At 37.9% G+C, this 27,629-nt stretch overlaps 1 protein-coding gene across 6 annotated transcripts in view; it reads left to right on the forward strand.

The window, feature by feature from the left end:
* LOC131430583 (inositol-trisphosphate 3-kinase A) overlaps positions 1–26,770 on the forward strand; it is a 47,967-nt gene extending 21,197 nt beyond the window's left edge. For 2 of the 6 annotated variants that reach the window (XM_058595665.1, XM_058595664.1), the window contains 2 exons: positions 16,690–16,790; positions 25,315–26,770. In XM_058595665.1, the coding sequence (XP_058451648.1) occupies positions 16,690–16,790; positions 25,315–26,146 (933 nt within the window). In that variant the 3' untranslated portion in view covers positions 26,147–26,770. Of the gene's footprint in view, positions 1–9,717; positions 9,898–14,825; positions 16,245–16,329; positions 16,605–16,689; positions 16,791–25,314 lie in introns of those variants that run through there. The other 4 variants (XM_058595666.1, XM_058595667.1, XM_058595668.1 and 1 more) reach the window with 4 other exon arrangements.
* The last annotated feature ends 859 nt before the right edge of the window (positions 26,771–27,629 follow it).

Consider the following 27,629-nt stretch of genomic DNA (forward strand, 5'->3'; position numbering starts at 1 on the left):
GTGTAGTGCAACACCTTGACAAAGCCGGCAACCCAATGCCACACACGACGCTTGTCGAAACTTCCTAGAATTGCACGCATCACAAGACAAGATCTTTCTTACACCTGGCTCCTCCGCATGCCATGCCGACAGTCCACTGCTTGGCGACATTCTTCGGTAAACCGTGTCACGCACTCAAGCATCTGACTGGCTGCTGCTGCGAAGGTGTCATTCGTATTGGAGATTAACAATACTGGCAAGGCTTTCAATGCGAGAAAGCGTTGGATTCACGTTGTTCAAAACAATGCCGTTCGCACTAAACATGGCTTACATGTGACGAGCACACAATGCTCTCCGAATGAACAACCGCGAAGGCTTACTCATCACCGTCTCTTGGCGTCGTCCGTCGTTTGATGTAGGTGGTCAAACTACAAAAACACACACACGCGGTACATTGTCCCCGCCGTAGTGATCTAAGCAGAATGCTTTGTCAATCGATTATCTGACTGATCACGGTGACAGCTTAGAGGCTCTTCGAATTGTGACACTGCACTATTCTGTTTCAGCCTATAGAAATTCTACGTCAAATTGTCCGCCATATAATGAGGTGTTCGATCGTCCAAAGTAATGGATTATTTGCATTTGAGACCTTAAATAGTTTTACTGTCTACTTTCCAAGCACGATTTGTCCATTCAACATGCAACATCGTTTGCAACGAATCGGAATGGACGGGTCGTGTCTAGAATGGATATTACAACTTTTGGTTTCGTTACCCGGACTGTCACCGGACAGGCACCCCCAACGTGAAGGAGAGTGATGATGGTTTGCGATATTTCGGCGTCTCCGTAGGATGTTTGTAAATAGCTTCACACACGTTGCTAAACCAGTTGGCAAACGACGCAATTTGTTGGAAGAAGAGTATCAAGCTACCAACGTAGGTGGCATCAGTGTATTCCGAAAATAGCTATGACGCATGAGAAACACCCCCCTTTTTCGGCGATAATGGCTCATAGCAGCATAGCGCCTTCGGCGGCCAAAACCATTAACTGAGTCCAACTAAAGATGAACTCAGGATTGCTAATCTGACACGACTCCAACTTCAAGGTAAAAAATGTTTGTTATGAAAGTAACAAAACAGGTAAATAGAGGCCTTAAATTACATTTGACAATTCGTTTGTTGATTTGAAATGACACTGACAGAGAACAGTCGAAATCTGGTGAGTCAGCTCATTTTGTGAGGTTATGTCCAATTCATGTGGAACATAATTAGATGCCTACTATTTGAATACATTATGACAATTTTGAAGTTTGACCGACATTCTGTCATTTTAGAACAGAGTTACATAACAGCATTCCCATGACATTACGTTGACCTTTTCATGGTTCATGGTTGTTGACCCACCACAGTTTCCACGGTACAAATGAGACCTAGTAATCGGGAGTTTATCTTTGCATCAAAGCACACTTTCATTCACTCCGAGCAGCAGCCGCCAAGCACCTGGTGGAGCGTAGTGACGTCAATTTTTTTAACTGGTTTTTGTGATGGAGGCAGATCCAATCTGGACGGCGACGGCGGCTCTACTCAGTGGGGTTTATTGTTCCGTCGGAACGAGTGCGTCGTTTGTTTTTTTCTTTCTCGTCCAATTTACGTCACAACACGTTGAACAAGCCTTCACTATTTAATATTGTAGAATATATAATTGGCCTGTCTGGACAGTCTAGTCAGTGAAATGTCGACCTTTTGGTTTTCAACCTGTTTAACATAATGGGAGCAAAATCGACAAAAAATATCACATTTTTTTCGGTATCCCGTCACAGATTGTTGTAGAAAAGTGAGTCTGGAATTGACTAAACGTTTTTGACTAATTGATAAGTATCGGAACCGGCCTACCCGAACGTAAACTGGAATGGAGAGCAATGTTAGTACGACACGTACGGTTGCTACGGTTACTATGATTGAAACAGCGAGTTCAAAAATGAATTTGACATATGGAGTTTTATTTTTGAATTCAATGACACCGGAAATAAATTGAAATGAATGATCTATTATTCTATTACAAAGAGCAAAACCACCCAACAGCGAATGTTCCGTTCAATATGCTAAAATTAAGTAAACCGTATCAACCTCAAAATTGAGTGAATACGACTCAACTGTAGAGTAAATATAACTCATCTCTAAGTATTTTTTGCACGTGCCTTACGAAAACTACCTAGAGCCACTTTACCTAAAATTAGGTTATTGAACTGAACCCAAAATTTGGTGGAATGTACTTAAAATTAGCTTGTTTTGCGGTTCCGTGTATGGAAAAAGATACACCAGCGCATTCTTGCCAGTGGAGTAAAACTTCATTCAATTCAATAGTCCAATCCACGTGAGAATGTGTTGGTGTGACTATTCTCAGCAGTTGAAAGGTTAATGCTAGTGTGAGTATGTCGAAATAACCCAGTGAATTTTGTCGAGCCGCATCGTGCCAATTATTGGAGACATATATGCAATAAAAAACACTGCAATGCCAAGAGAACAGTTGAGAAGAACATAAAATCGTTCATGAAACTCTATATCACGTAATGGAACTGTCTTCTACTTGGTTCATTAGTTCATAGCTTACGAAATTCTATATGCATTTTTCGCAGTGTATGATTATGAGTCAAAAATGTTTTACCTCAGTGTAAAATTGAACCCACAACAAACTTTGACTTCGGCTCGCACACATTCTAATTTCGTATATGAATAGATCTGCGCACTTTGCATCGGTGTGAGTAACAGAGACGTCAAATTGCTCAATTGAAACTGAATGTGGAACACATTGACGATCTCTCCACTGCAGTAAACTTCACTCTCTGACACACACAATGTTTGCTGACGACCCGAACGGGCAGCATTCAGTTCATCACTCGTTTCTCTTCAATCGAGGCTCAGTTAAATTACCGTCAGTTGATCTCTTGAAGTAACAAAATATCTCTTGCAATAGTGTGAGAGCGGCCTTCAAATGAGGTTAATGTAAACATTCGAATTGGTTCAAGATAATAGATGAAAGACTAATCAGATAGCTGAAATATTAATCACAGAATACACATAAATTAATTGTTTCCTCCTTCAGTTTTCATTTTTAATACTTTACTCCATTTATAATTCTATTCGTTCGAACCAAGACCGAAAACAATGAAGCAGCTAGACTACTTGTCACTTGAAACTGAGTAAGCAAAACTTCAAATGACTAGGTACAATTATTCAACTGACGATGAATTCTGGGAGCTTCACTTGAAAATGGCAGCAATAGTCAAATGAATTAGTGGGGATACGCCGACGGTTAGCGGCCAAAAATTTCATTTTCATCTTATATTATTCGATTGAAAATGAAATTTTACCGCACTAATTCTTGCATGAAAGCAACGGTGAAATTGAATGATTTGCGGTACGGATTTGTCCACCATCCCCCGCACTCTCCAGACCTGGGCCCCAGCGACTATTATCGCTGGGTAAAAGTAGCAATAACTGTTAAGTAGCAATAACTGTTAAGTAGTTAATAACTGTTTTGCAAGTAGCACTAACTTTACGTTTGCTTAGCAGTTCAAATTGAACTGCTCAAGTTTGCACTAAGCAGTCCAATTTGAACTGCTCTGCACTGACGAGCCTAAGACGAAACGTTAAGAAAAGTAAAAACGGTTATGTGCCCTACTCACAAACATAGGCTAACTCCTAAATGATTATTATCTATTTCCAAACCTGAAAAGTTTTCTCCAGAAATTATCGTCGAATGCTGAGGTCATTGAAGAAACGGAAGCTTATTATGAAGGCCTTGGCATCGAAATGTTGGAGGACCGATGGATCTAGTATATCGCTCTAGATGGAGATTCTACTGAAAAATGAAAAAGTGTTCACAGTAATAAAGCGACTCTTTCTTTGTTAGGCCCGAGACTTCTGATTCCATGTATCTTATTTCGTTATTGATGAAGTAAAGACTGGAACGCGTAAAAATTAATCAACTTCAAATCGATGTATTTCTGTTAAAAATGAAGTAAAAACACCCTGAAATGCTTCTTATAAAAGTTGTGTGTATGTACAATGGTTGCTATGATAAGTTTTCACCATTTGTTCTCCAGTGTTTAAAATGACGTCCCAGCAAGAGGAGCAGCTTGTCAAAAATTGCTGGATGTGGCCAAATCGACCGTGACCAAGGTTTTAAAAGTGTTTGGGGAGCGTCTGTCGACCGCCAGGATGCTTGGAAGCGGCGGCAATCGTAATCCGGACGTGGCAGCGACGACGAAGAACGTAGCGGCGAAATATAAGCGGAATTCTAACCTCTCCATCCGGGACGTCGCTGGCAAGCTCAAAATCGCCCATACTACTATGCAGCGGGCTAAGAAACGAGCCGGGCTCTCGACTTTTAAGAAGGTGAAGGTGCCGAATCGACAACATTATAAACAAAACACGTCGGCAAAGCAGCAGGCCCGAAAGTTGTATACGAAAATGCTCACAAAGTTCGACTGTGCGAAGGCGGATTTCAAGCAGTTTCCAGGACAGGAGTTTATACCGCATCAGGAAAAGAGAAGGTGTCCGAAATTTTCCAAATCATCATCATCTATCGAAGTTCCCGAAAAAATACCTCATCTGGCAGGCCGTATGCACGTGTGGTCTAAAAAGCGAAATTCTCATCACAACGGGAACCATCAACCAAGAGATATACGTCTAGGAGTGCCTGAAAAAGCGGCTGCTACCATTCCTGAAGAAACATAATAGACCAGTTCTGTTCTGGCCGGACTTGGCGAGCTGCCACTATGGGAAAAAATCAATCGAATCGAATGGTACCCAAAGACCACAACCCTCCCAATAGTCAAGAACTCCTCCCTATCGAACGGTATTGGGCCTTGGTCAAACGGATTCTCAAAAAAAACATGATATATCCATGAAAAACGAGCAGCAGTTTAAATCTAACTGGCGCTCGGCGACCAATATTTGCGCGGTTCCAGTCTTTACAACCCCTTTAGCAGTCAGTTCCAGAGTCCCTTCAGGTAGTCACTTAGGACGATTTCTATTTTAATTCTACCTCAGCGTTACATCGATGATAGTGAAATTCATGTGAAGTGAAAATATTTTGATTACGAAAGTCGCCTCAGAGAAGAAAAAAAAGTAACATTGCGTCATGAATATATTGTTGATGAAAATTAATTATTTGCACTACACTGCACATGGTACTGGTGATAAGTAAATTCAAGTGAAGTGATCAGAACGTAATATTGTCACGTATTTTCAATGAAGGTTTCCAACAGCATCGTATTCGTTTTCTACTGCCTCATTCGTAGATGATCGCATCCAAAACAAACGAAGAGAGACGAAGCATTTTCGTCTCACACTGCAACAAAAGAGAGTATCAATGCCAACGTTACTCGGTTCTCCTAAAATAAGATAAATCAAAGTAATTACACCCCAGAATCAAGTATACTGTAAATACGAGCACCAGCAGGTAAAAATCATTGTGAATTATTTTCTGTCGTTTTCGATTCTCGAAGCTTCGGTTGAATATCGATACTGCACAGTATACGGTTCACACTGAAAACCGAAAATGACGGAAAGGTCGAAAACCGAAAAATACTCTTGTCGTTGATCTCATTCTCAAAAATTGGCAAACAGTTTACTTTCTTTTTCGATTATTATGACTCGATTATAAAGATTTGCATGAATTTTACAGTACTAATCGCGAGTCGAAGGTTTCATTTAACACAGAGAAATTTATAGTTGCGATAATAAACAAAGAGAAACGATCACTTGCTTGTACGTGTTTGTTCGTGTTGCTGAACTTTACACTATTTTGGTTAGAAGTGTCATCGATTTCATAAGTGCATAAGCACTTATAATTGATAACAATTTTATAACCGAAATCAACACGTGACTTGGGCGCAGAGCAATCAACCAACTTAATAACTGTATAGAAATGATGCAACAATACTCCTTTAACTGACATTTCATCGGCACAATTTTCATGCAATGAAAACATGCACTTGGAAATTTCGATCATCAGATAATCGCATTTAGACACGGGTGCATATTATGACATTCGAAGCAAAACAGTTGCGCAAAATAAGACTCGTACGAGTAGGCTGGGAGCAAGCTTCAGACTCAGCCGATTCTACCTATTGAACAAACAAGTAGGCTATTTCTCATGGAAAAATAAACAAACATGCTCGTTTCAATGAGCATTCAATAGTGGTATTGTTATTATATATAACAAAAAGTAAATGAACATTTTATATTTAGGAAAGGGTGGAATAATGGTTGTAAGCTTTGACTTTTTTGTTCATTATTTCTCCGTCTTGACCTACAATGCCTTAATTTTCTCCTGTTATCAGCGACAACATATTATAAATTTAAAAACAAAACTCCAGAATACCTCTTTTTCTTTGACAAAAATGAACGTTTTTTTTTGTGAACCTCCTCGTCAACAATTTAAAAAAAAAACACACCAAAAGAGCAAATTCAGAAGCTGCAAGATTCATATGGGTGGTCTATAATGTGAATGAAACTGAAACAAACGTATCCCCAGCAAGCCGTTTTAGTTTTATTTATTCGAACAGTTCTACTGTCAAATTTAAAACTGGTATACGCTGCCGTTCTATTTTTTTCTATATCTCGGTTGATTTTCCAGAAGGCCGTAGCAACAAGTGACAGTTTCTCTTTCATTATTTTTACGTTTCGTCTTTGACTCATCAGTGCAGAGCAGTTCAAATTGAACTGCTTAGTGCTAAACTCGGCAGTTCAATTTGAACCGCTAAGCAGACGTAAAGTTTCTGCTACTTACAGAACACTTTTTGTTTTGCAACGAAGTGCAATGTCTTTTCTGAAGTGCCGAACGAAAACTTGTTTTCGACTATTTCTGGCCGATGCAGGTATGGTCATTTAGGGGTCAGCCAAATTTTGTGCTAGGGCACATAACCGTTTTCATTATTTTTACGTTTCGTCTTTGACTCATCAGTGCAGAGCAGTTCAAATTGAACTGCTTAGTGCTAAACTCGGCAGTTCAATTTGAACCGCTAAGCAGACGTAAAGTTCGGCACTTCAGAAAAGACATTGCACTTCGTTGCAAAACAAAAAGTGTTCTGTAAGTAGCAGAAACTTTACGTCTGCTTAGCGGTTCAAATCGAACTGCCGAGTTTAGCACTAAGCAGTTCAATTTGAACTGCTCTGCACTGATGAGTCAAAGACGAAACGTAAAAATAATGAAAACGGTTATGTGCCCTAGCACAAAATTTGGCTAACCCCTAAATGAGTTTCTCTTTGTTTACTTTCTCTTCTATTAATTATCAAGCGGTTTACACGTTTATCACTTAACTCTTTGCATACAATGCTCGAAACGTTCGACTTTCAAACAGAACTGTGAAATCCAAGAAAATCTTTTTAGATCACATTAGAGATGGGCAATTCGTTCGCGAACGGTTCAAAAGAACTAGTTCTTTTGAAAGAATGAATGAGCAATAGTTCTTTTTTCGAGAACGATAGTTCTTCAGTTCAAAGTCGTGAGACCTTTTTTTGCTAGCTCAATCTTTTTTTCGAGAACGGTAGTTATCTAATAAGAAACCTTCATCACGAAACCTCAATTCTAACTTGTGGGACCTTTTTTGTTTTTCTCACTTAACCTAACAAAACTAAGTTCTCGTTTAGTCTTTGAACAATTAAACCAACTATGAAAAGAACATACGAACGGCTCTGGAGAACTAGTTCTTTTAATAGAACTCTGCATCACTGAACGATTCTTTGAAATGAGCTGTTTTGCCCATCTCTAGATCACATCACAATAATCGAAAGAGAGAGTGAACAAAGAGAAACTGTCAGATTCATTATCAAACAAAATCACGGCATACTTTTGTTAACGTTAACAGTTTTACAAGTATGAAAAGACTAATGTCGTTTTCGATGGATGCCAGACCTAACCCAGTTTCCAACCTAACTGCGGTCAAAACGTTTGTTTGAAGCTAGTTTCGAACCTTGTCGAGTCAGTTTCGATTCTGGTTTTTTTTATCAGGTTTGATCAAATCCCCGTTGCTAAGTGCGAACCCAACACAGTTCCGAGAAAAGTATTTGTTTGATGAAACTACCCTGGGTCAGTTTTCAGTTTTCTCAAGCGAAAACGACATAATCAACCTAGTAAAACTATGAAATTGATCCAAACACCGCTGTTTGTCGCTTATTTTAGCAACGAGATATGAGCAATTGAAATCCAGAATATTTGTTCGAAGTGTAATATCCATTCTTTTGTGGTTAGGTATTGAGTCTTGACACACTGGGATATACTTTTATTCAGTGGTTTAACTCTAAAAAAACTGAAATAATCAATTAGCCGATTAACCACGCACGACTAACCAAGTGACAGCTGTCTCAGCAATATTAATAACATCTGCTAATCTATCTGTACATTTCAGAAATTAATCTATTTGCGTCATTCATCCATATTACGAAGCTACGAAGCATTCCCGCGATTGCTGGAAATAAATCCTTCCATAACCGCTGATTCGATCGTTTAGCTTAGGGAAGTTCTCGTCTCGTTGAAAACCGCATGCTTAATCCAACGCAAACACGAACCGCAAAATCGACATCAGCTCAGTAGGCCTGGCATATCCCCACCACTTAATGGAGCATGTGTTATGTTCGAGGCAGTTATTTCCTGTTAAAATTTCGGGTTTCCTGATTGGTGAGACACGATCACGAGTATGTAATTGTATCGTTCCTCAACAAACCACTCCCATTTCGAGCGTTTATGGGATTGACGTCAGCCAGTGGTCTAATTTATCGGTCATATCTCGGTTAAACATTCTCGTATTCTCCTTCTTGTCCGTCTCCGTTCGGTAATGAACAAACTCTAATAGCCTTTCAATTAAAAGAACAATCGTCTTTCCGGAGCCTTGCCAATGGTCAAAACCGGCCAGGTGCACAACCAACAAAGGTGTAGAGTTCGGTTCCCAACGTGGAGATTCGACTGACTGACCGACCGATCATCGTCTCACACATTCGGACTCATGGTTGTTGTGGCGGCAGGTGGATAGAACGCACCGCATCGAGAACGACAGTTTCGCATGCGGTTGACGTCAATGGAACTTAATTTTCATAATAAATACAATCGCAAACACCACAGAACTTGGCCTGGGACATCGACAGCAAAGCTACCCAACCGTAGAACCGCAACAAGTCATAATCCATCCGTTGTCCAGGAAAGACCGCACTGGACAATGTTCCGCTAGAGACTTCGCCCGAGGCCTCGGTCAGCCCATCCCGAGTAATACCAGAATAAGGTGAACAGTGAGAAGAAAAAAAAGTGATACAATTTTCGCTGTGCCTTGTGTTGCAACTACGAGTGACGCATTTCCCTAGTTCATCGCATATGCGGTTAATCAACCACCGCGGCGTGGAACGCAAACCCCCCATAACAGTACAAGCCCCTTTCCGTGGCTGATGGCGTGGCGGCACAACAAAGTGGCAAAATGAACAATGCGTGTGGAACACAGTTACAGTGAGTGCCAAGAAAATGAAGAGCAGCACCGAAAGCTACGAAACGAAAGGCCTGTAGATTGACGTCATTGCTGACCGCGACGCGAGTGTAAAATTCAAGTGCTTAGTTGGAAGGCCATCGAGGCCCCAACGAGGGTAATTAACCCATTTATCGTCTAGTTAGTTTTGGCGGGAACAAAAAAAAATTAGCATTAGATTTGGCTTGTTTCAATTAACAAAATCGTTTATCTGTTAACTGCATTCATTGCTTTGTGGAACGATTCTTAATTTGAAAGTATCATTTAAAGTGAATGATCGGTATCTATGCAAAATATAAGAAAAACTTATAGTTTTTGTTTTTATCAGAAAAAGTTCCTCCGGTTACTGCAAAGATCTTCGTTTTAGAGCACACAAAATGAATACGTGTTTGGTGGACTATGTAAGTTTTTACTTGGACGCACAGTTCGCCAATTGACCTCGATCGTTGTTTTAATTTGCTTTAATTTTAATTTATGCTATGCAAATTAGTGTTATACATTCAAGTTGATCGGAGTAAATCATATTCACGTTTTGGTGCTGGAACTAGATACTCCTGGCCAGAGCTGCTAAATGTCACTATCAACTAGCAACTTTGCACAACGAAGATTGGAAAGCTTATGTCACTGGACTGCTGCGAACCAGGCTTTACCAGCCCGGTGGCAACAATAAGGCGCTCTAGCCAGTGCTATCGTAACCAACATCTCGGTCCTTCGGGGCATTCAAAGCTAGCAAGTCAGTGAGAGCAAAGTAAACAAATACAACACTTCAACGATTGTGAAAGTCAGTATTGCAATTTGGCACCGCGCGTTTCATAACGATATCACATTCATAATCAAACATATAAAAATCAACTTTGTTTCAACAAATCACAGATATTTAACATGAACAATTTTTTTATTTGTTTACATACTTCTTCGTTGTTTTCGTCTTTGCGGAAAAGATGATGGTCACAAAAACATGGCGGCTCAGCAGGGACTAGGGCTTTACCAATCATCATAGTGTCTGAGTGTCTGAGAGTCGATCTGTCATAACTTAAATTCTCTTGATATTGCACTCACCAGGACGCTCATTGATTGCCGATGCGATTGATATTATCTTCATTTCTCCTGTCACTGCTTGATTATGATGTGACTAAATATTAAACGAGCATAATAAACATTGAATTAAATTCATTTACACCAATAAACTCCGAAGTCCGATGACTTTTTGCAAAGAACAATGAACTTTATCAATGTGAGTACTCACTTTGATTTTTTTTACTTCAACAGGGAATAGGAGAATGAGAGAGAGAAACAAAAAAGTCGCCTGTCTTTGACTGAGTATATTTCTACTTAGTCATAGATAGGGATGTCGTAATATTCGAGTAATATTTAATCGATTAGCCTAAAACTAATATTTGATTATTAGGCTAATCAAATAATTAAAAAAAATCCCATAGTAATAATCGAGTAATCGAATAATAACCCAGATAATCGAATAAATTTAAATCGATTAGTTTCAAAATTATACTCGATTATTGAATAATCAAGTAATTTGATATTTCCGACGACCCTAGTCATAGAACTATCGAGTATCTCATTTGACAGACACTTTGACCGTACCGATTACAGTTGACGATGATTTTAGTCAGTCTGTCAAGATCATTTGACATGACTGACAATTTGCAGCTCTGCTCCAGGCTGCAGTTGAATGCGATGTAACTAAACGGAATAAGAAGTATTGAGTTTTTTGTGTGTAATTACCGAATATCATTGAAATCTACGGCATTCGGTTGTATATCTCACAACTCAAATACAGAGTAACATCATAGACAATTCTTCAAAGTAAATTGCTTTGAAAAAATAATCTTCACGCACCGAAAAATTTATGGAATAAAATTTTGCGAAACTAAGTTCTTCAAATTCTGCGTGTAAGAAAATGACATGACGGACACGGATAGGAAACCGGATCGTGTGAATCAGAATGACGGTGACGGACGTTGACGTTCCGGTGACGGTGACGGAAGAAGCCGGACCGTCTGAATCGTACTTAAACTGCGTTCGATACGATGCTTTGTTGATTTCTCGTTGTTCTCGCATCCTGGTTTTGAAATTATCAACAAGGATGGCTTTTATCGTATCAAAGAACGTTCGCTGGCAACTCTTCACCGATTGAATCAGTGCCATCAAAGAGAGTTGGAAATCATCGCAATAACAAAAAACCCGGCATGGCTCATTTAACATAGAATCGACACCAGGGCGAGAGCGAATTTCTCTCGATGACATTTCTGAGAATCAAAGGTTAGCACGCTGCTGTGGGGATCCTCTCTGAAGCAACAAACGGTTGCTTATTCTCGTTTCGCGATCCGATTCTATACAGGCAGTTGATAATTGCTATAATATCACTTTACTATTGCCGCTTATTCTAACTATGTGCATATAATCTTTGTATAAGTTGTGTCTATGAAAATGTATGTGAATACTCCACGCAAGGGTTTTGAAATATTACAACCTAGTATGAGAATCATCAAGTCGAATCATCGATTCGATTTTCTGCGATAATTGTCAACTTGCGATTCTCTCTTGGTAAATTCCACACAGCGGCGATCATTATCAGACTGCAATTTTTTTTAAGGGCCGAGAAATACTCAGAGTATGAAGTGGAGCGAAGGAATGTAGAAAAATTCTCTCGCGGTTCATGCATTGAGAGACTCGAGTTCTTGTAGCATCTTCTACCGGATTGAAAATGTTGTATACAATATAGATAGCAATATAGCAGATTCTGTGAAATTTTCGGCAATCACCAACACTGATTATCAATGCACACGTGATCAGCACAAAAAAATTCTTTTGCTCGATTGATAAATCGATCAATAGCAATTGTAATGGCATTATTTTGGACATTATCAGTGTGCGTAGGGTACTCGATATGGAAAATAGTAAGTTTTTGATCTTTTGCAAAATTTATGGTTTTTGGATATAGAATCAATAACAATAAAAATTGAATAATTTGGATCATTTTCAGCGAGCGTAGGGTGGCTGAATATGCAAAATTTGTAAACTTTTTGACTATAATTTTTACATTTTCAGTAAACGTAGAGTGGCTCAATAGGAGAAAGGGATTTTTTTTTACTTTTTCAAATTCGATGTTTAATAAATTAGCGAGTAAATATCAAATTAAATTGAGTTATTTCAGACATTTTCAACGAGCGTAAGGTACCTGTATGTGGAAAATATTTTGACTAATGTCAATTCGATGTTCTATTGATTGGTGAATCAATAGCAGTTCAAATAAGATAATGTTGAACATTTACAGCGATCGTAGGGGGGTTTAATATAAAAATTTGAAAATATTTTGATGCTGTTTTAATGTTCAATGATTGAGCGAATCATCGTTGATGATCAGGTAGAATTTGATGATTTTGGACATTTTTAGCGAGCGGCTTAGGGTGGTTCAATATGAACATTTTGACATTTGCATGTTCGATGCTATATTCATTAGTGCATTAACTGCGATTAAAGTTAGTTAATTTTGGGTATTCTTTGCGAGTGCTGGATGGCTTAATATAGAAAATAGTAATTTTTATACTATTTCCAATTCCATACCAGTAGTGGTAAAGTTGGAACCAAACACCAATGATTTGTATATATTTGTTCAAAAATGTTTTCCTAGCAAAAACATGCAAAAGCTGTTCATTCGGTTTACGGGAAAGTTCGCTTTCTGTTCAGCAAATCAATATATTCCAAACCATTCAGTTGACAGACCATCAGGGAAGATCACTACTATTGATATAATGAACAATACAGCATCCAATTTGCCAAAACAATTCACAATTTCTCATATAAAGCTGCGTTACCACCGAAAAAAATGCTTGAAATTCTAATATTCCATTTGCTATCAATTAAACATTGGATTAGGAAAAAGTAAAATATTCCCATATTTTTATATAAAGCCACTCTACGCCCACTGAAAATGTCCAAAATTATCATATTCGAATTTATTCCAATTCCCAATCAATAAAGCATCGGATCTGCCAATTCAAATACTAACATTTTCAAATAGGACCACACTACGCCCGCTGGAAATGTCCTATTGCACTATTGGAACTGCTATTGATTCACCAATTAATAGAACATTGAATCGACATTGAATAAATAAATAAATAAATAAATTAATTAATTAATTAATTAATAAATTAGGCAAAAATTTTAAAATTTTCCAAATACTTCCACTCTATGGATGTCAAAACTATCACTATTAAATGGAATATAAAATCAGCAAAAGTCAAAATATTTTCAAATTTTTATATTGCGCCACCCTAAGCTCGCTGAAAATGCTCAAAATTATCCTAATCGAAATGCTATTGATTAACTAATCAATAGTGTTTCAGGACTGCAATAGTTTAAAAATGTGCAATTTTTCACATTGAGCCACTCTACCTACATTCACATAAAGTATGCAAAATAATTTAAATAATTTAATCGAACTTCTATTGATTCATCAATCAATGGATCACCGACTTGGCAGTAGTCCAAAATTTTACAATTTTCCATATATAATCACTATACGCCCGCCAAAAATGTGCAAAAAAAATAAATTTTGTTCACTATTGATTCACCAATCAGTTACATAGAACTTCGAAAAGTCAAAATATTAACAATTTTCTACATTCTGCTGAACTATCTAAACACTCTAACGACCTGCCGTAGCTGACAAAGTTCGGTTTATCCGAAGCAACAGCCTATAGTACTCGAATCGGATGTTCATGAACATACTAGTAAAAATATGGTTAAAAACTAAAGCATCGGTTCCTTCACCATTAGCATCGCTTCTTGGTTCGGCGATGCTTGCTCAAACGATGGTATCGCCAAATTTATACTCGCGATGGTGGTTCACTTTTTGGATCGGAACGAAAACGTTTTGCGTGTTCGGAATCGATGCTTTACCACCACTGCTGATAAGAAGAAGTAGTAACTTGATTCGAATGAGTTACCAAACTATCTGCACCCGCTTACTGTTCCGTTACCTCAAGAATTCCTGTCAACAACTCAAGCCAAAAGAACGGAACTTCCTTCACCGTTGAGTAAGAAGGATTCGCGAAACGATTGTGTCGATGAGGCAATCGCCCTTATTTTAAATAACGACGTATTGGTTTTTCGATCGAATATGGTACGGTCGAATCCTAGTTACCTTTGATTTTGCTGGTGTTATTAGGAATACGAATGAAATACGATCGAAAAAACAATACGTCGTTATTCAGAATAAGGGTGAATAAGATAAACAATTGAATTTATAAGTACCAGAAGTGCCCACTAGATAGTCTTTTTTTGGTGTTTTTCGAATAACTACATTACATATGGTGTTGTATGCAAAACCCAATAGGCTTCCAATTCTATAAGCTTTCCATTCTGTGCTCACAGATAGAATCTTCGTATAACTTTGCTACCCTGATTCGCCCAAGTCTGTGGAATTTTTTTCCTGTTGAAAGCCCCTCAGCGGATGTGAATACTTTCTCGCAGTAGTAAATTACTAGTAATACCCATAATACATACACTCTGCTAATGGCAATCGATTATGAATGCGCGCAGCGTACGACGGGCGCCTGATGTTTTGAAACCCGAGACTATCACGTACTTGCCCGGGTCACAGTGCAAGTGCAACCGTCCGTCTGTGACTTCTACCGGCAGGCACGAAACTGCATCGATGCAATTATAAGTGCGATCCCGTAGAGCAACCAGAGCTGCACCTTCGAAAGATAATAATTGAAACCAACCGCATAACGCAACGGGTACAATGTATAATGGATAAAATGTGTAAACAATACACTTCCCGACCGACGTTGCAATTTCGCTCCGAGGGCTCCGTTTGGTGACTGGGCTGGATATCTCAATTAAATTGAGCGTGTTCTTATCTAATATAGTAAACGCTTAATTAACATGTCGATGTGCGAACAGTAGCCAAGGCAAGGCAGAGTACGATCTGATACCAACACGGCAGACTGACAGGGTGTGAAGTGAGTGCAACCGATCTCTACACCTCGGCAGCATCCATCCTAGGTACAATACGGACGGATGGGATGCTGCACCGTCGATTGACGTCAATCCACCGGCTCGCAGTAGACCTTCAACGATTGGTTCTGGAGCATGTAGTCACGCCTTCCTTTCGAATGGGATGTTTTTTTTGTGTCCGAGTTTTGTTATTTCGCTATTTGGTGGCCATCTCGAATAGGACCCCGCTATTTATAGCACTTAATCAGTATGTTTCCACACGTCTTGAGAAATCGATTATCAGTTGCAGTCCATAGTGCTTCTGGTGTTTTTTTTTCTTTTTCCTCATCATAATGCGTTCATTTCACGACTGGCGTCATGCACGCTACCGTGGGGGGAATTTGCTGGCAGAAGCCTACGTACGTCATCGGCGCCCTCGATTGAGAAAGATCAATGCAACCGATTTCGAGGGGGGAAAAAGGAAACACACTAGAAGAAACGGGTGACGATTACTGTATTGTGAAAAGTAAAGTCTTGGCGCTACATTTCATTGGGAAATTTGACCTTCTGCTTTGAGCAGACTTTACTAAATCTAAACTAATTGACACCAGAGACTATAAGAAATGATCAGTTTGCGCACACGATTTTCATTCTGTAAATATCCACAGTATCTTTTTTTCTGCTCGCAATATGTTAACATTCCTCATTTTCTGAACAACCACTTTCGCCGCCTACTGTGTACTTGAGTAATTAGAGAACTCATAACGAGCAAATGTCAACAGTTAATAGCGAAATAGAATATATCATTAGAAGTCATTAGAAAGAAAAGCCATCAATTTTCTGTTCTATTCTTATTTCTGTTATTATTTTTTCCCTGTATTTCGCTCCAACTGCTAGAGGAGATAAAGTCTAATGACACTTTTCGTAACAGTACAGAAAACAATGTTATCAAAGGTTAATGCACATAGTCATAAAACAAGTTGTCTTATCTCAAACAGAGCAGAGAGTTTTCTATCTAATCATAATCAAACATAACACCACCCATCCCGGAACGAATACCCAAGTTACTTAACTCGTCAAAACCATTTCGGAATTCATTTAGTGCAGTACAGATCTCGATCCTTTTTGCAGAAAAACCATGGTCAGATATCAATAATACGATCCTAAAATGTTTGCTGTAATCTAACAAGATGCCCGTTTTATTTTATCATTTTTTTTCCTTTCAGAATGCTCTTGAACTGAGTGCCCCCGCCAGTCCTGTCCTTCTGCAGCACAATGCGCCGGCGATTCCGTCCGGGTGGTTGCAGCTGTCCGGTCACCCGAAAAGGTAAGCACCGATCGGTTGTTGTTTATTGCAATGATTTACACATGGACGTAGACGAAGGATTCATTATTCAACCTGCCCAGTCTCACGACAGACAAGCAATCCATAATTCATCAAGATTATTATTGTTTCATTTTGCAAACAACGACAGACGATCACAAGGTATCACGCAATCGTGTTTGAAACAGATCCCAAATATAAACATTTCGGCCAATTTTGGGATAGGATTATAGGATTTCATTTTCAAAAAACAAACTGATAAAATTGATGAAATTTTTATTGGGATCGAAAAAACGATCAATCTAATTTAATATATGAAGATGATTTCATGCAAATGTTGACCGCGGCTCTACTCTACATATCGGCCGGTATTTCACGAATAATCCACACCAAACAGTGTCTTTATTGGGATGCATTGGTAGCTCTTGCAATGCTTCTGGCTGGTCTTCACTCCAGATGCGACAATTTTGCTTGTTGACGTATCCTTTCAACCAGATCCAAATGAGCTTCGTCGCTGAACACAATTCTTCAAATAAAAAAAAGTGAATCTTCCTCCAACTTTGCCAGCTTTCATGATTAAATTATAGACCAAACTGAACAAGTTTGACAATGATACGAGACACAAGATTCACGCGTGATCTATCAAAAACAGTGTTACCAAAAAGATACCAGCAAAAAAAAAATCACCCTTTAGAATCTATTTTGACTTGCGCAGATCAATTTGTTTCTTCAATTAAAAGCTACCAGAGCTACCTTTGCGGCTTATTATTTATTGAAATTTGTTCGCAATAGTATTTTTAAGTGAATATTTTCATGAAACTTGTCCAAGAAAGCATAAGCATAAAGCTACAGCACTGAACTGGCTTGAAATCAACACTAATACGATGTAAATGTGAAATTTCAATCTTAACAATATAAAATAATAACAATAACAATATAAATAATGCATAGTTAGCTTGATATGATTATAAAGTGCTAATAAAATATGTACAAGCATTTGCGACTTTATGCTGTAAATATTCATATAATTCTATTGGGGAACATGTATAATGTTATTATAAAACCGATATATTGCTTACGATTTTTCCTAGATAATCTTGACAATTACACTTACCTGACGAGAATATTTTTTTCGTAGTGCATTTTTTCATTTATCAAATAGCAATGAAGAAAAGAATTTTGTTTACGTTTTGTCTTAGACTCATCAGTGTATATCATTTCAAATTGAGCTGCTTAATGCAAAACTCGGCAGTTCAATTTGAAACACTTAGCAGACGTAAGGTTTCTGCTATTTGCAAAACACTTTTCGTTTGGCACCTGAGTGCCATGTCTTAACTGACGTGCCGACTAATCAGGTTTGGTCATTCAGGGTTAAGCATAATTGTGTACTTAGGACATATTCAGTAGTGTTCTAGTTCTAGATGCATAATTTATGTCAGTTACAAAATTTAAATCTGGATTTTATAACAAGAAAAACTGGCAGCCCCAGCAGTGTTTTACTCGTGTTTCAAATACACAAAAAATAGAACGGCATCGTAGACCAGTTTTAAATTTGACAGAAGAACTGGTCGAATAAATAAAACTAGAGCGGCTTGCTGGGGATACGTTGGTTCCAGTTTCTGTTCTATTATAGATCTTCCATATAGAACTCCTAGCTGCTGAATATGCTCTTAGAATATGTACCGATAGTAAATAGTTCGCGCAGGACAATATAGGTGGAACTAGTGCATCACGAAAAATTATTTTTATGAGAATTTACTCATACTTTCATGTCTGTTAATCTGTGATAGAAGTTTTGAAATCATACACACTAAACTACGTTCGGTAATTAATTACTTAGAATTTATTTAGTTGGTTATTGTATCATTCCACGAAGCATTAAAGTCAATTGAAGCAAGAAATCGTTATGTGCTGAAGGTGAACATATGTTTGCTACTTCTCTAACTTTTATTGTTTCCATGGCAACAGAGGGTCAATAAAATTACATTATCACTGAGCCAACTGGTTCACGATAACTGACCCAACATTTTTCAATGGATCGTATAAGACATCGTAATCTTGAGTTTAGCTTTGTTTCTATTATGACAGTTTTACATTGTATTTTATAATAACATAACGAATGCAGAAATCAAGCAATCAAACTCTACATGATTACTATTACTTATTGGTAACATGAGTAATCTTCATCCCGCTTCCATGTGCCTTCCAGAATTCCCCTCAAACGCCTTGCAGCGTCAGCCAGAAGCTTTTGCCGGAGTTCTGGCAGAATTCCGGCAAGAGTCTGGCAACAATGGAACAACCGTGTCCAGCAAAGAATTTCGCCTACCAGAACCGTTTTGAGTCGGTTTCTCATTTTTAGTGCCTTTGGTTTTACATTTTTCATTACAACTTTAAATGAAGGCAATAACATAGCTTTTGCCCTACCAAACGTGATATGCAAATCTTCTTCTCTCAATATACCAGTATTCTCATTTTATTTACCTAATCTCAAGACTCGTTTTATTTATTATGGATGTAAATGTAGGATTGACGAGTATCAAATGAAGTCGAACAGAAAAAAATAAGAAAAATCTATCTTGCAAGACGACACAATTTCGCCTGGAAAATTTTGACAACTGCCAGAATTTGGCCAGGCTTCCGCCGGCTGCCAGAAATTCTCACAAGCGGGACCATTTTGGCAGTGATATCTACACAGAAAATAAAAACTACCTATTTTGTTTCTTCTTATTTCAACAATTTGAGTTGTATATTTCTTCGTTCGTTTTCTCCATTGTTTTCAAAACACAAAGAGCAAATCCACTTAACAGCGATTGTTTCACTCAATAAGCTAAAATGAGGTAAACCGCATTCAACCTGAAATTTAGTTAATAGCATTCTACCGCAGAGTAGAGTAGGTTCCGTGTATGTTTTGGTTTTAATTCCTTCGTAGTTGCTCGAAGTATTTTGTTAATTTCTATTATCATCACTGTTTAAACTTATGAATGCAAATCTGACAAAGTGTGAATGCAAATCTGACAAAGTGTGAATCTGACAAAGTGTGAATCTGACAAAGTGTGAATCCCCGGACAATTTTCAATTGTTCAAGCTGGCTTCCAATCCGATCACTATTATTCACATAGCATATCGTTAAGTGCAGTCATAACCAAATTATTCACACTTCTTGGTTGATTTTTCAAAAGACTGCAAGAGCAAGTGACAGTTTCTCTTTGTTTACTTTTTCTTCTATTGATTACCAAGCGGTTTTCACGTTTATCACTCATTTCTTTGTATAAAATGATACCCGGAACTTTCGACTTTCAAACAGAATTGTAAAAGCACTGCCAGAAGGTTTTGCCGGAATACTTGCAGAATTCCGGCAAGAGCCTGGCAACAATGCAATTATTCATGGTTCTGTTTCTGTTGAACTTTGGTCATACCTAATTTTGACGCATATCGTACTATTAGTTTTTGTTTCTCGTCTATACAAAGAAGTTGAAAAATGTTCGTGTGGCGATTTTTATAATGAATAAAAATTTACAACAACGGCTTCGAAGCGCCATTCGATCGATTGCTGTGAGGTTTCGACGTCATATTCATAGATCCACAACTCATCACCAGTTATGATGCATTCGATGAATGTGGGGTCACTATCTGCGTTGGAAACCACATCAACACGACGCTGTTTTTGAATGAAATTCAGCGTTTTTGGCACCAGCCGAGAAGCGACGCGTTTCAAACCCAAAACATCAGTTAAAATGTGTTCGGCTGGTCCATAAGAGATGCGCAACAACACAGCAATCTCTCTAATCGGTACAGAACGATTTTGCAACACGATTTGATTCGCCGATTCAATATTTTCTTCAGTAACAGATGTTGTTGGCCGGCCAGGGATCCCATCATGATCCAAGCTTGTACGATCACCTTTGAAGCGTTTATACCACTCGTATGCCTGTGTTTTACCTAGATACGATTCACCAAAGGCCTTTTCTAACATTTTCAACGTTTCGAAACACTTAAATCCATTTGCAACACAAAATTTAATGCACACACGTTGTTCTAAATTTTCATCCATTATAAAAATCGCCACACGAAAATTTTTCAACTTCTTTGTATAGACGCCAAACAAAAACTAATCGTACGATATGCGTCAAAATTTTACAGAATGTGTATAAAAGTGTTGCCAACGTTGAGAGAATAAAAGTTTACCGATTGGACAAGCGCAGGAATTTTAAAATGAAAATTCCGGTTCTTTTTTGATCATAAGGTACAATACTGGCAGGACTGTTTTGAATCGGTTCTTCATTTTTAATGCGTTTGGTTTTATTTTTTTCATTAAAAATTTAAATGAAGGATAAAGACAGCTTTTGCACGACTGCAAAAGGCTTCTGTCGGTAGTTATTTATTTGAGAATGATAGTTCTCTGTTGGGTTCAACAGAACTGGAATCGAATTATTTGAGGATGTATCCAAATCAACTGTGTACTCTGTGGTCATTCACTTCTTGGATCAGAAAAATTTCCTGATCTTATGTACGGGGCTGGGAATTGAACTCAGGTAGACGGCGTGAAAAGTGATGGTCTTTCCTATCACACTATGCCCGTCCCCTACTTTTCATCATACTTTTTTTTTTGGTTTCCGTTGAACCTTTTCCTCTGAAGCAATTTATGTTTTACGGAAAAACGAAAATCACACACACAAAAATACAAATACGAATGGATGTTCTTGAAGGTTTTTTATATAATTTTTGTAACCACATTATTTGGGATCAGTATTTTGGTCCACATATTGTATCGAACCTATCATATTTGCTCGAAGTAAGTATTGCAAAAAAAACAACGTTAGAAAATTCCGCAATTTTTCATCTTGACAACGCTAAGCCGCATGTTGCAATTTCGATCAAAGATTTTAACTATAAACTTACCAGTGGATGTGGAATTCTCCCTCATGCGCTCCATATTTGACCACGGAAAGACCGAAATCAGCATTTTGGCGAAAAAATTAGTTGATTTTCTGATTTTAGAGACAACTAAAAAAATCTTACTTTTGCTAATTTAGATTTTTAATTCTAATTCTTTTATTAATAGTAACATATTTGTTGAAATGGCTATTTTTTTAGTTGAGTTCACCAATTAAGCGTGCTGTCATTTCTTAGCTACGGCACACTTCATTTCCATTAAACTAATTTTTCAGTTTAATTAGAGAAATAAAACGTTGTTTTCAACCAACATAAATGGTTGAATTGGCTTCTGCAATTTGCAGCTACATGGCGCTCTGTCACCGAAAAAACGTTAACACCGTAATGACTACTAGCCACTAGAATGCACACCACTACCGAAAAAAAATTTCAGTCGCGGTTGTCTTTTCTATATTGGCAGGTATAAATACGATGTTGTATTGGAGAAAAATACATAAAAGAAACGTAATCTTCTTCTTGAAAATTTTTCTTCTAAATCGCTGTTTTCTTCATTCGACTTCGCGAAATCGACTCTCTCACTGAAAACTTTGAGCACTCGGAAAACAAAAACCGAATACAAGTAGTACACGAGACGTCGTAGCCCGGTAGGTTGGTAGATACAAAAAACATCATTTGACATATAAAATAGAGTGTAACATTCGAAACTCACTTCACTGTTCCGCGTAAAAACATTATTACGCACAATCGCTTCAAATGCACACCAATTCTGAATAAATACACTTCCCACTAAGAGTTTACGGCATTTTTACCTATTGGTTTAGAAATTTATATATGGATATATCGTAACACATGCGAAAAACATCTAAACAATTTGCAAGCAGTTTGAACAATACGGTCCTTTTTAGCTTTTTAATGGATTGTTTTGCTTTGACACTTCTTATGAGTTTTTGACTAATAAACTTGTTGATAAAACCAATTTCATTTTTGTTTTCTTTGTGCTGACCTTCTGCAATGATGGTGATAGATAAATAGAAACAAATTTTCTGATTTTAATAACAAAATTGGATTGAAATATTGCTGGTTTGTGTCCAGGATATTTGCCAATTAAACACATTCTCTAAAAATAAGAGTTTTTTTCAGCAAAGTAAATTCTTAATTTCAACTAATTTTATAGTAATTTTGGAAATTTTGTTGTTAGAATCAACTAATTCAAAAACAGTAATACGAATTAGGCGCAGAGCTAATTTCGGTTGTTCCGTGACGCTATCCGTTTATCACTTGTTTCGATCGATACCAAATTTTGAAATAATTTATGTTGCAAACAATATAAAAACAATTCATTTGAATCTTACGTTCAAAGTAAAATGGTAATTTTCCATCACGATAACGTTTGACTATATGATGTAAGTTTGGTAAAAAAAACTACAGCTAAAACTATTATAGGGAATGGAAAATTTAGTCTCATCCGCTATAAAAACTAGACCTGGTGCTCTTCGACTGTGGATCGAATGAAAAAGTTTGCTTACTGCCGGCACAGTATTGACTTACTACGACGGTAACATTCCCTGTGTTTAGTTCCAATATGTTCCGTCCGCCATATTGTCAAAAACATGAAAACAATTCGAAGACGGCAATAATGTCAGCTTACTTTATTGTATTCCAAATTCATCTCAACACCGTTTGTTCGCTTGCTACAGCTGCCTAGACTGATATCATTATCCAATCATTCTCTATTCTTTATCGATTTCCAACTGTCATTGTCCGTTTGTAAAACTGTCCGACAACAATAGTTTGACTTTCAGTTGTGCTGTCCAATCATACCGGAACAAGTAAAGCACGGCTATCTTTGGAGCCTGAATGGTTTTGAATAACAATGCATGTCTATTTAAACGAGAGAGAATGAATAGCTACTATTACGAAACGAATGCAGTCGATGCACCATGAAAACCTCACAGGTGAATGTTTGAAAGGTGCTTTGAACTTGAGCGTTATTTACCAGAAACCTCCATAGAAATCATCATAAAAAAATTCGTTTGAAAGGCTAATGATCAAATTATCACGCCGATCAGATGCTCTGAACTTTTCTAAAGGCCTAGTAATATCTAACATGCACTTAGCCCTAAAAATTCTGAATAATTACTTATTTCCAACTTTCTTTTAGTTTCGTGAATAAAAAAATTAAACTCAACTTCGGGTGTTTCGTAGAAGAAGTATTAGAAGTTAAGGCTTGTGCAATCGAATTATAGAACATTGAGCTTTCTGATTTTGCGGACAAATTTTCAACAATGCGCATTTTCGCGAACCTGGCACTCCCGGTCGATTTCGCATCGAAACTCCTGCTTTTGAGAATGATGTCAAATACGCACATGTGCGCGCAAAAGTAACAACACTACACTCTTAAAAGTAAGTACAACATTTGACAATTTTTGTTGAATGTGATGCCGAGTGATGGCGTTACTGAACTGACTGATTTTACTGAGACTCAATGGTTGAGTGAATATAATTTAACATAAAATATTTTTTTGAGTGTGGTCACATGAAAACAATAATCGACTCCGTTAACTGAAAATTAACTTCCCGGCGAAACTTGCTTCAATTATATGGCCGAGTGTGGACTGATGACCTTCCGATAGGTGAGTCTCAAGTCCTCCTTGTCAGGTAGCTGCTCACTAATCGCCAGTTCCTATTTAACCCTGGACGATAGCCCACCGGGCTATCAACATATTACTTTTGTTTTCTGTTTGTGATTCAACGGCCCATGACAAAGTAGTGTTAAACACACATTGAAGCGCCACATTAATTTTACTCATATTTCAACATTTCTCACGCGATTATGCAACTCGCAGTAGGCTGGTAATCGTATGACGAATTTGCTTATTGACAACAGCGTCCGACCGAAACAAAATACTCAACTTTATGTCTCTTTCAATTAAAATTCAACAGATTGACGGAATCAAAATCCGAATCCAAAATGGTTAGTAGCTTTTCTTGCGTCATACGTTTGTTCGCTAAAACGACGTTGATTCCAGCATCTGACGTCAAATCTGTGAATGGATGAAAAATTTGCCTAAAATATGTGCTTACGTTTTTGGTAGGATATCTCAGAGACGAGGAAAACCGGTTTTGCTAGAACTTGTTCAAAACAGAATGACAATGGACCAGACCAGAGCTTTACAAGCTCTAAGCGGACCAGAAATCGAATTTCTGTTTCCAATGATTCATAATCAGTCAGAACTAAAAAATATATCATCCAAAACTTTTCCACTGGCCATAACTGGGTAGTAAAAAGTTAAAGATCATCTTTTTACTGTCTAATCAATTCTCTGTTAAAACCAGTTTCTGTCGAATTCATGTGGAAAACGTGTCTCAAACTGAGTTGATCTGAAACTGATGAGTGATGGAAAACGTGCAGATAATGAACCTACGGATAATTACAAATCATCCTCACGATACTCATAATTCGTATGCAAAAAAAAACCTCAAGAATCATCCATGAATCAGTATTTGTTTTTGTAATCGAAGACCAATTTCGCATTCCTTTTTTTCAGTTACTTATTGACGTCATTACGCTGCAGTTCGCAGCCCATCCGACAACCCATCTAACATCCTCTCTTTTCTTTCGTTATTTTTGCAGCATTGCACCACTGGCCAATGGCATCGTCCGCAAGCGCGTAACCGGTCCGGATGACGCAGAGGTCCTCGCATACCGACAGCTGGCGGTTGATTCGCACGGTTGCAAGGTGGTTCCCAAGTTTCTTGGGGTGTACCAACTGCAGGGAAAACACTTCGTCGAACTGCAGGATCTGCTGCACGGTTTCCAGGATCCGAACGTGATGGATATCAAGATGGGTTTCCGGACGTTCTGTGAAAACGAAGTTTCCAACACCGCCCTGAGAGAGGACTTGTACAGAAAGATGATCGCCGTGGATCCGAGTGCTCCTACGGTCGAAGAGCATCAGCAAAAAGCTATCACGAAACTGCGGTACATGCTGTTTCGGGAAAACATGTCATCCTCGCAGGAGAAAGGATTCCGGATAGAAGCTCTTAAAATGCGGGGTCGTTCACCGGTGACGGACATGAAAACCATCAAATCAAGCGAAGACATCCAGGAAACCATCGCGCACTTTGCCAACGGGAGGAAAACGGTCATCAAGGATATTCTGAAGAGACTGAAACAGATGCGTACGTTGATTCAGAAGTCGGAGTTCTTTCAACGCCACCAACTCATCGGAAGCAGTATTTTCATTGTGTACGACAATCACAAAGTAGGCGTTTGGTTGATTGACTTTGCCAAAGCCCTACCGCTGCCCGATGGTGTTAAAGTCGATCATAGGAAGCGCTGGACGCTTGGCAACTGCGAGGAAGGTCTGTTGTTTGGTTTCGACGAGTTGATCCATGCGTTCGATGATGTCTATCGGTCCTGTCAACTCGCAGCCTCAGAGGGCAGAAGATTATATTGGCGATAATAGTGTTTCCGTGTACTTTAAGAATAAATTAAATTTGAAGAGCTAGTCATTGCTCCCTGCGAAATGCGGGAAAAAGCATTGTTAATCTAATCGAAATTCGAAACAAGAATATGAAGACTGAAGGTGTTGGTCAAAGCCAAACACCGATAAGATTTTGCTAGAAGCTAAAGCCAACCAATTTCTGTAGAATGTAAAGGCTTTATTTTGGTTTAAGATAAATTACTTAATCAAAGACTCGAAAAAAGACATTTTCTACCCAGAATAATGGATTACTATGATGGAAACTCCACTAAACGGACCAATTTTCCATATTGGAAAATTATATTGTAAATTGCCTCAAAAATTCTTATCAAAGCGAAATGCTTATCGAGACTCCTCACAGTTAATCCATTTAAAATGCAAAAAATGTCATCGTTGTTGCAAAAGAGAAAACAAAGGTTTCTTGTAAGTTTTTACACGTCGAAGGTTAACAATTCGTCGTATATGCTTTAGAAGAAATTGTAATTATAATCAACACTGTTTAATTATTGTAATTAATATTATTATTATTCTAATTATTATTATTATTTCTGAATGAATAGTATAGCTACCATATTTATAAAATGATCAACAACAAAATGCTATAAATAAAAACATATGTCATGAAAAAACAACATTTTTACTATCAAAAATGGAGAAGGTCCATAGCAAAAACGAAGAAATGGTACTACTTAGACAAGTAATAAGTACGAAATAATGTCACATTAGAACAGCATATATTTGCTAAAAAGCAATATTCGAAACATCCTGTATAGGTACGAAATCTGTTAAAACTGAAGGTCAAGCTCCATAGTAAGGAGTGTATCGAAAATAAGCTATCCACAAAATTTTCCTTAAAATTATGATAAAAAACGATATTTTAATCAAAACGAAAATTGATCCTTCAATGCACAAGGTTAAACTAGAGCATAATGAAAACCGGATGCAATTTAAGTTATTCCTTCATGAATTTTCGAGCTTTTGATCGATATCTCTTTATCAAGTTCCGGATAAGTTTTTCATCGCATTTTTTTGACACTTGAGTAAAATTTTTTTTTGAAATCCTGCATGTTCCCAGCTGCCTTACCAGTCTTCTTGAAGACCCTTTTCACGATTTCCCTGTAACGGTCGATGAGTCGAAGCTGAGAGCAATTTGGTGAATTGATATTTTTCTCAACAAAACATATACCCTTTTCCGCAAGCCAATTGAGAGTGGTTTTGGCATATTAAACCGAAGCCAAATCCGGCCAAAACAGTGGAGGTGTACTACGCTTCTTATATAAAGGCAGCAATCTCTCCTGGAGACACTCAGATCGATAGATTTCTGCATTTATAGTTCCGGTAGAGTAAAACATGGTTGACTTTAAACCACAGGAACATATTGCTTGCCATACCAGTACCTTTCGACCGAAGTTCTCCTCTTGAATCGACCTGTCCGCATCGCTCACATCCTCCTCAACGACGA

This window comes from Malaya genurostris, chromosome 2 (genome assembly GCF_030247185.1).
Source record: "Malaya genurostris strain Urasoe2022 chromosome 2, Malgen_1.1, whole genome shotgun sequence".
Classification (NCBI taxonomy): Eukaryota; Metazoa; Arthropoda; class Insecta; order Diptera; family Culicidae; genus Malaya; species Malaya genurostris.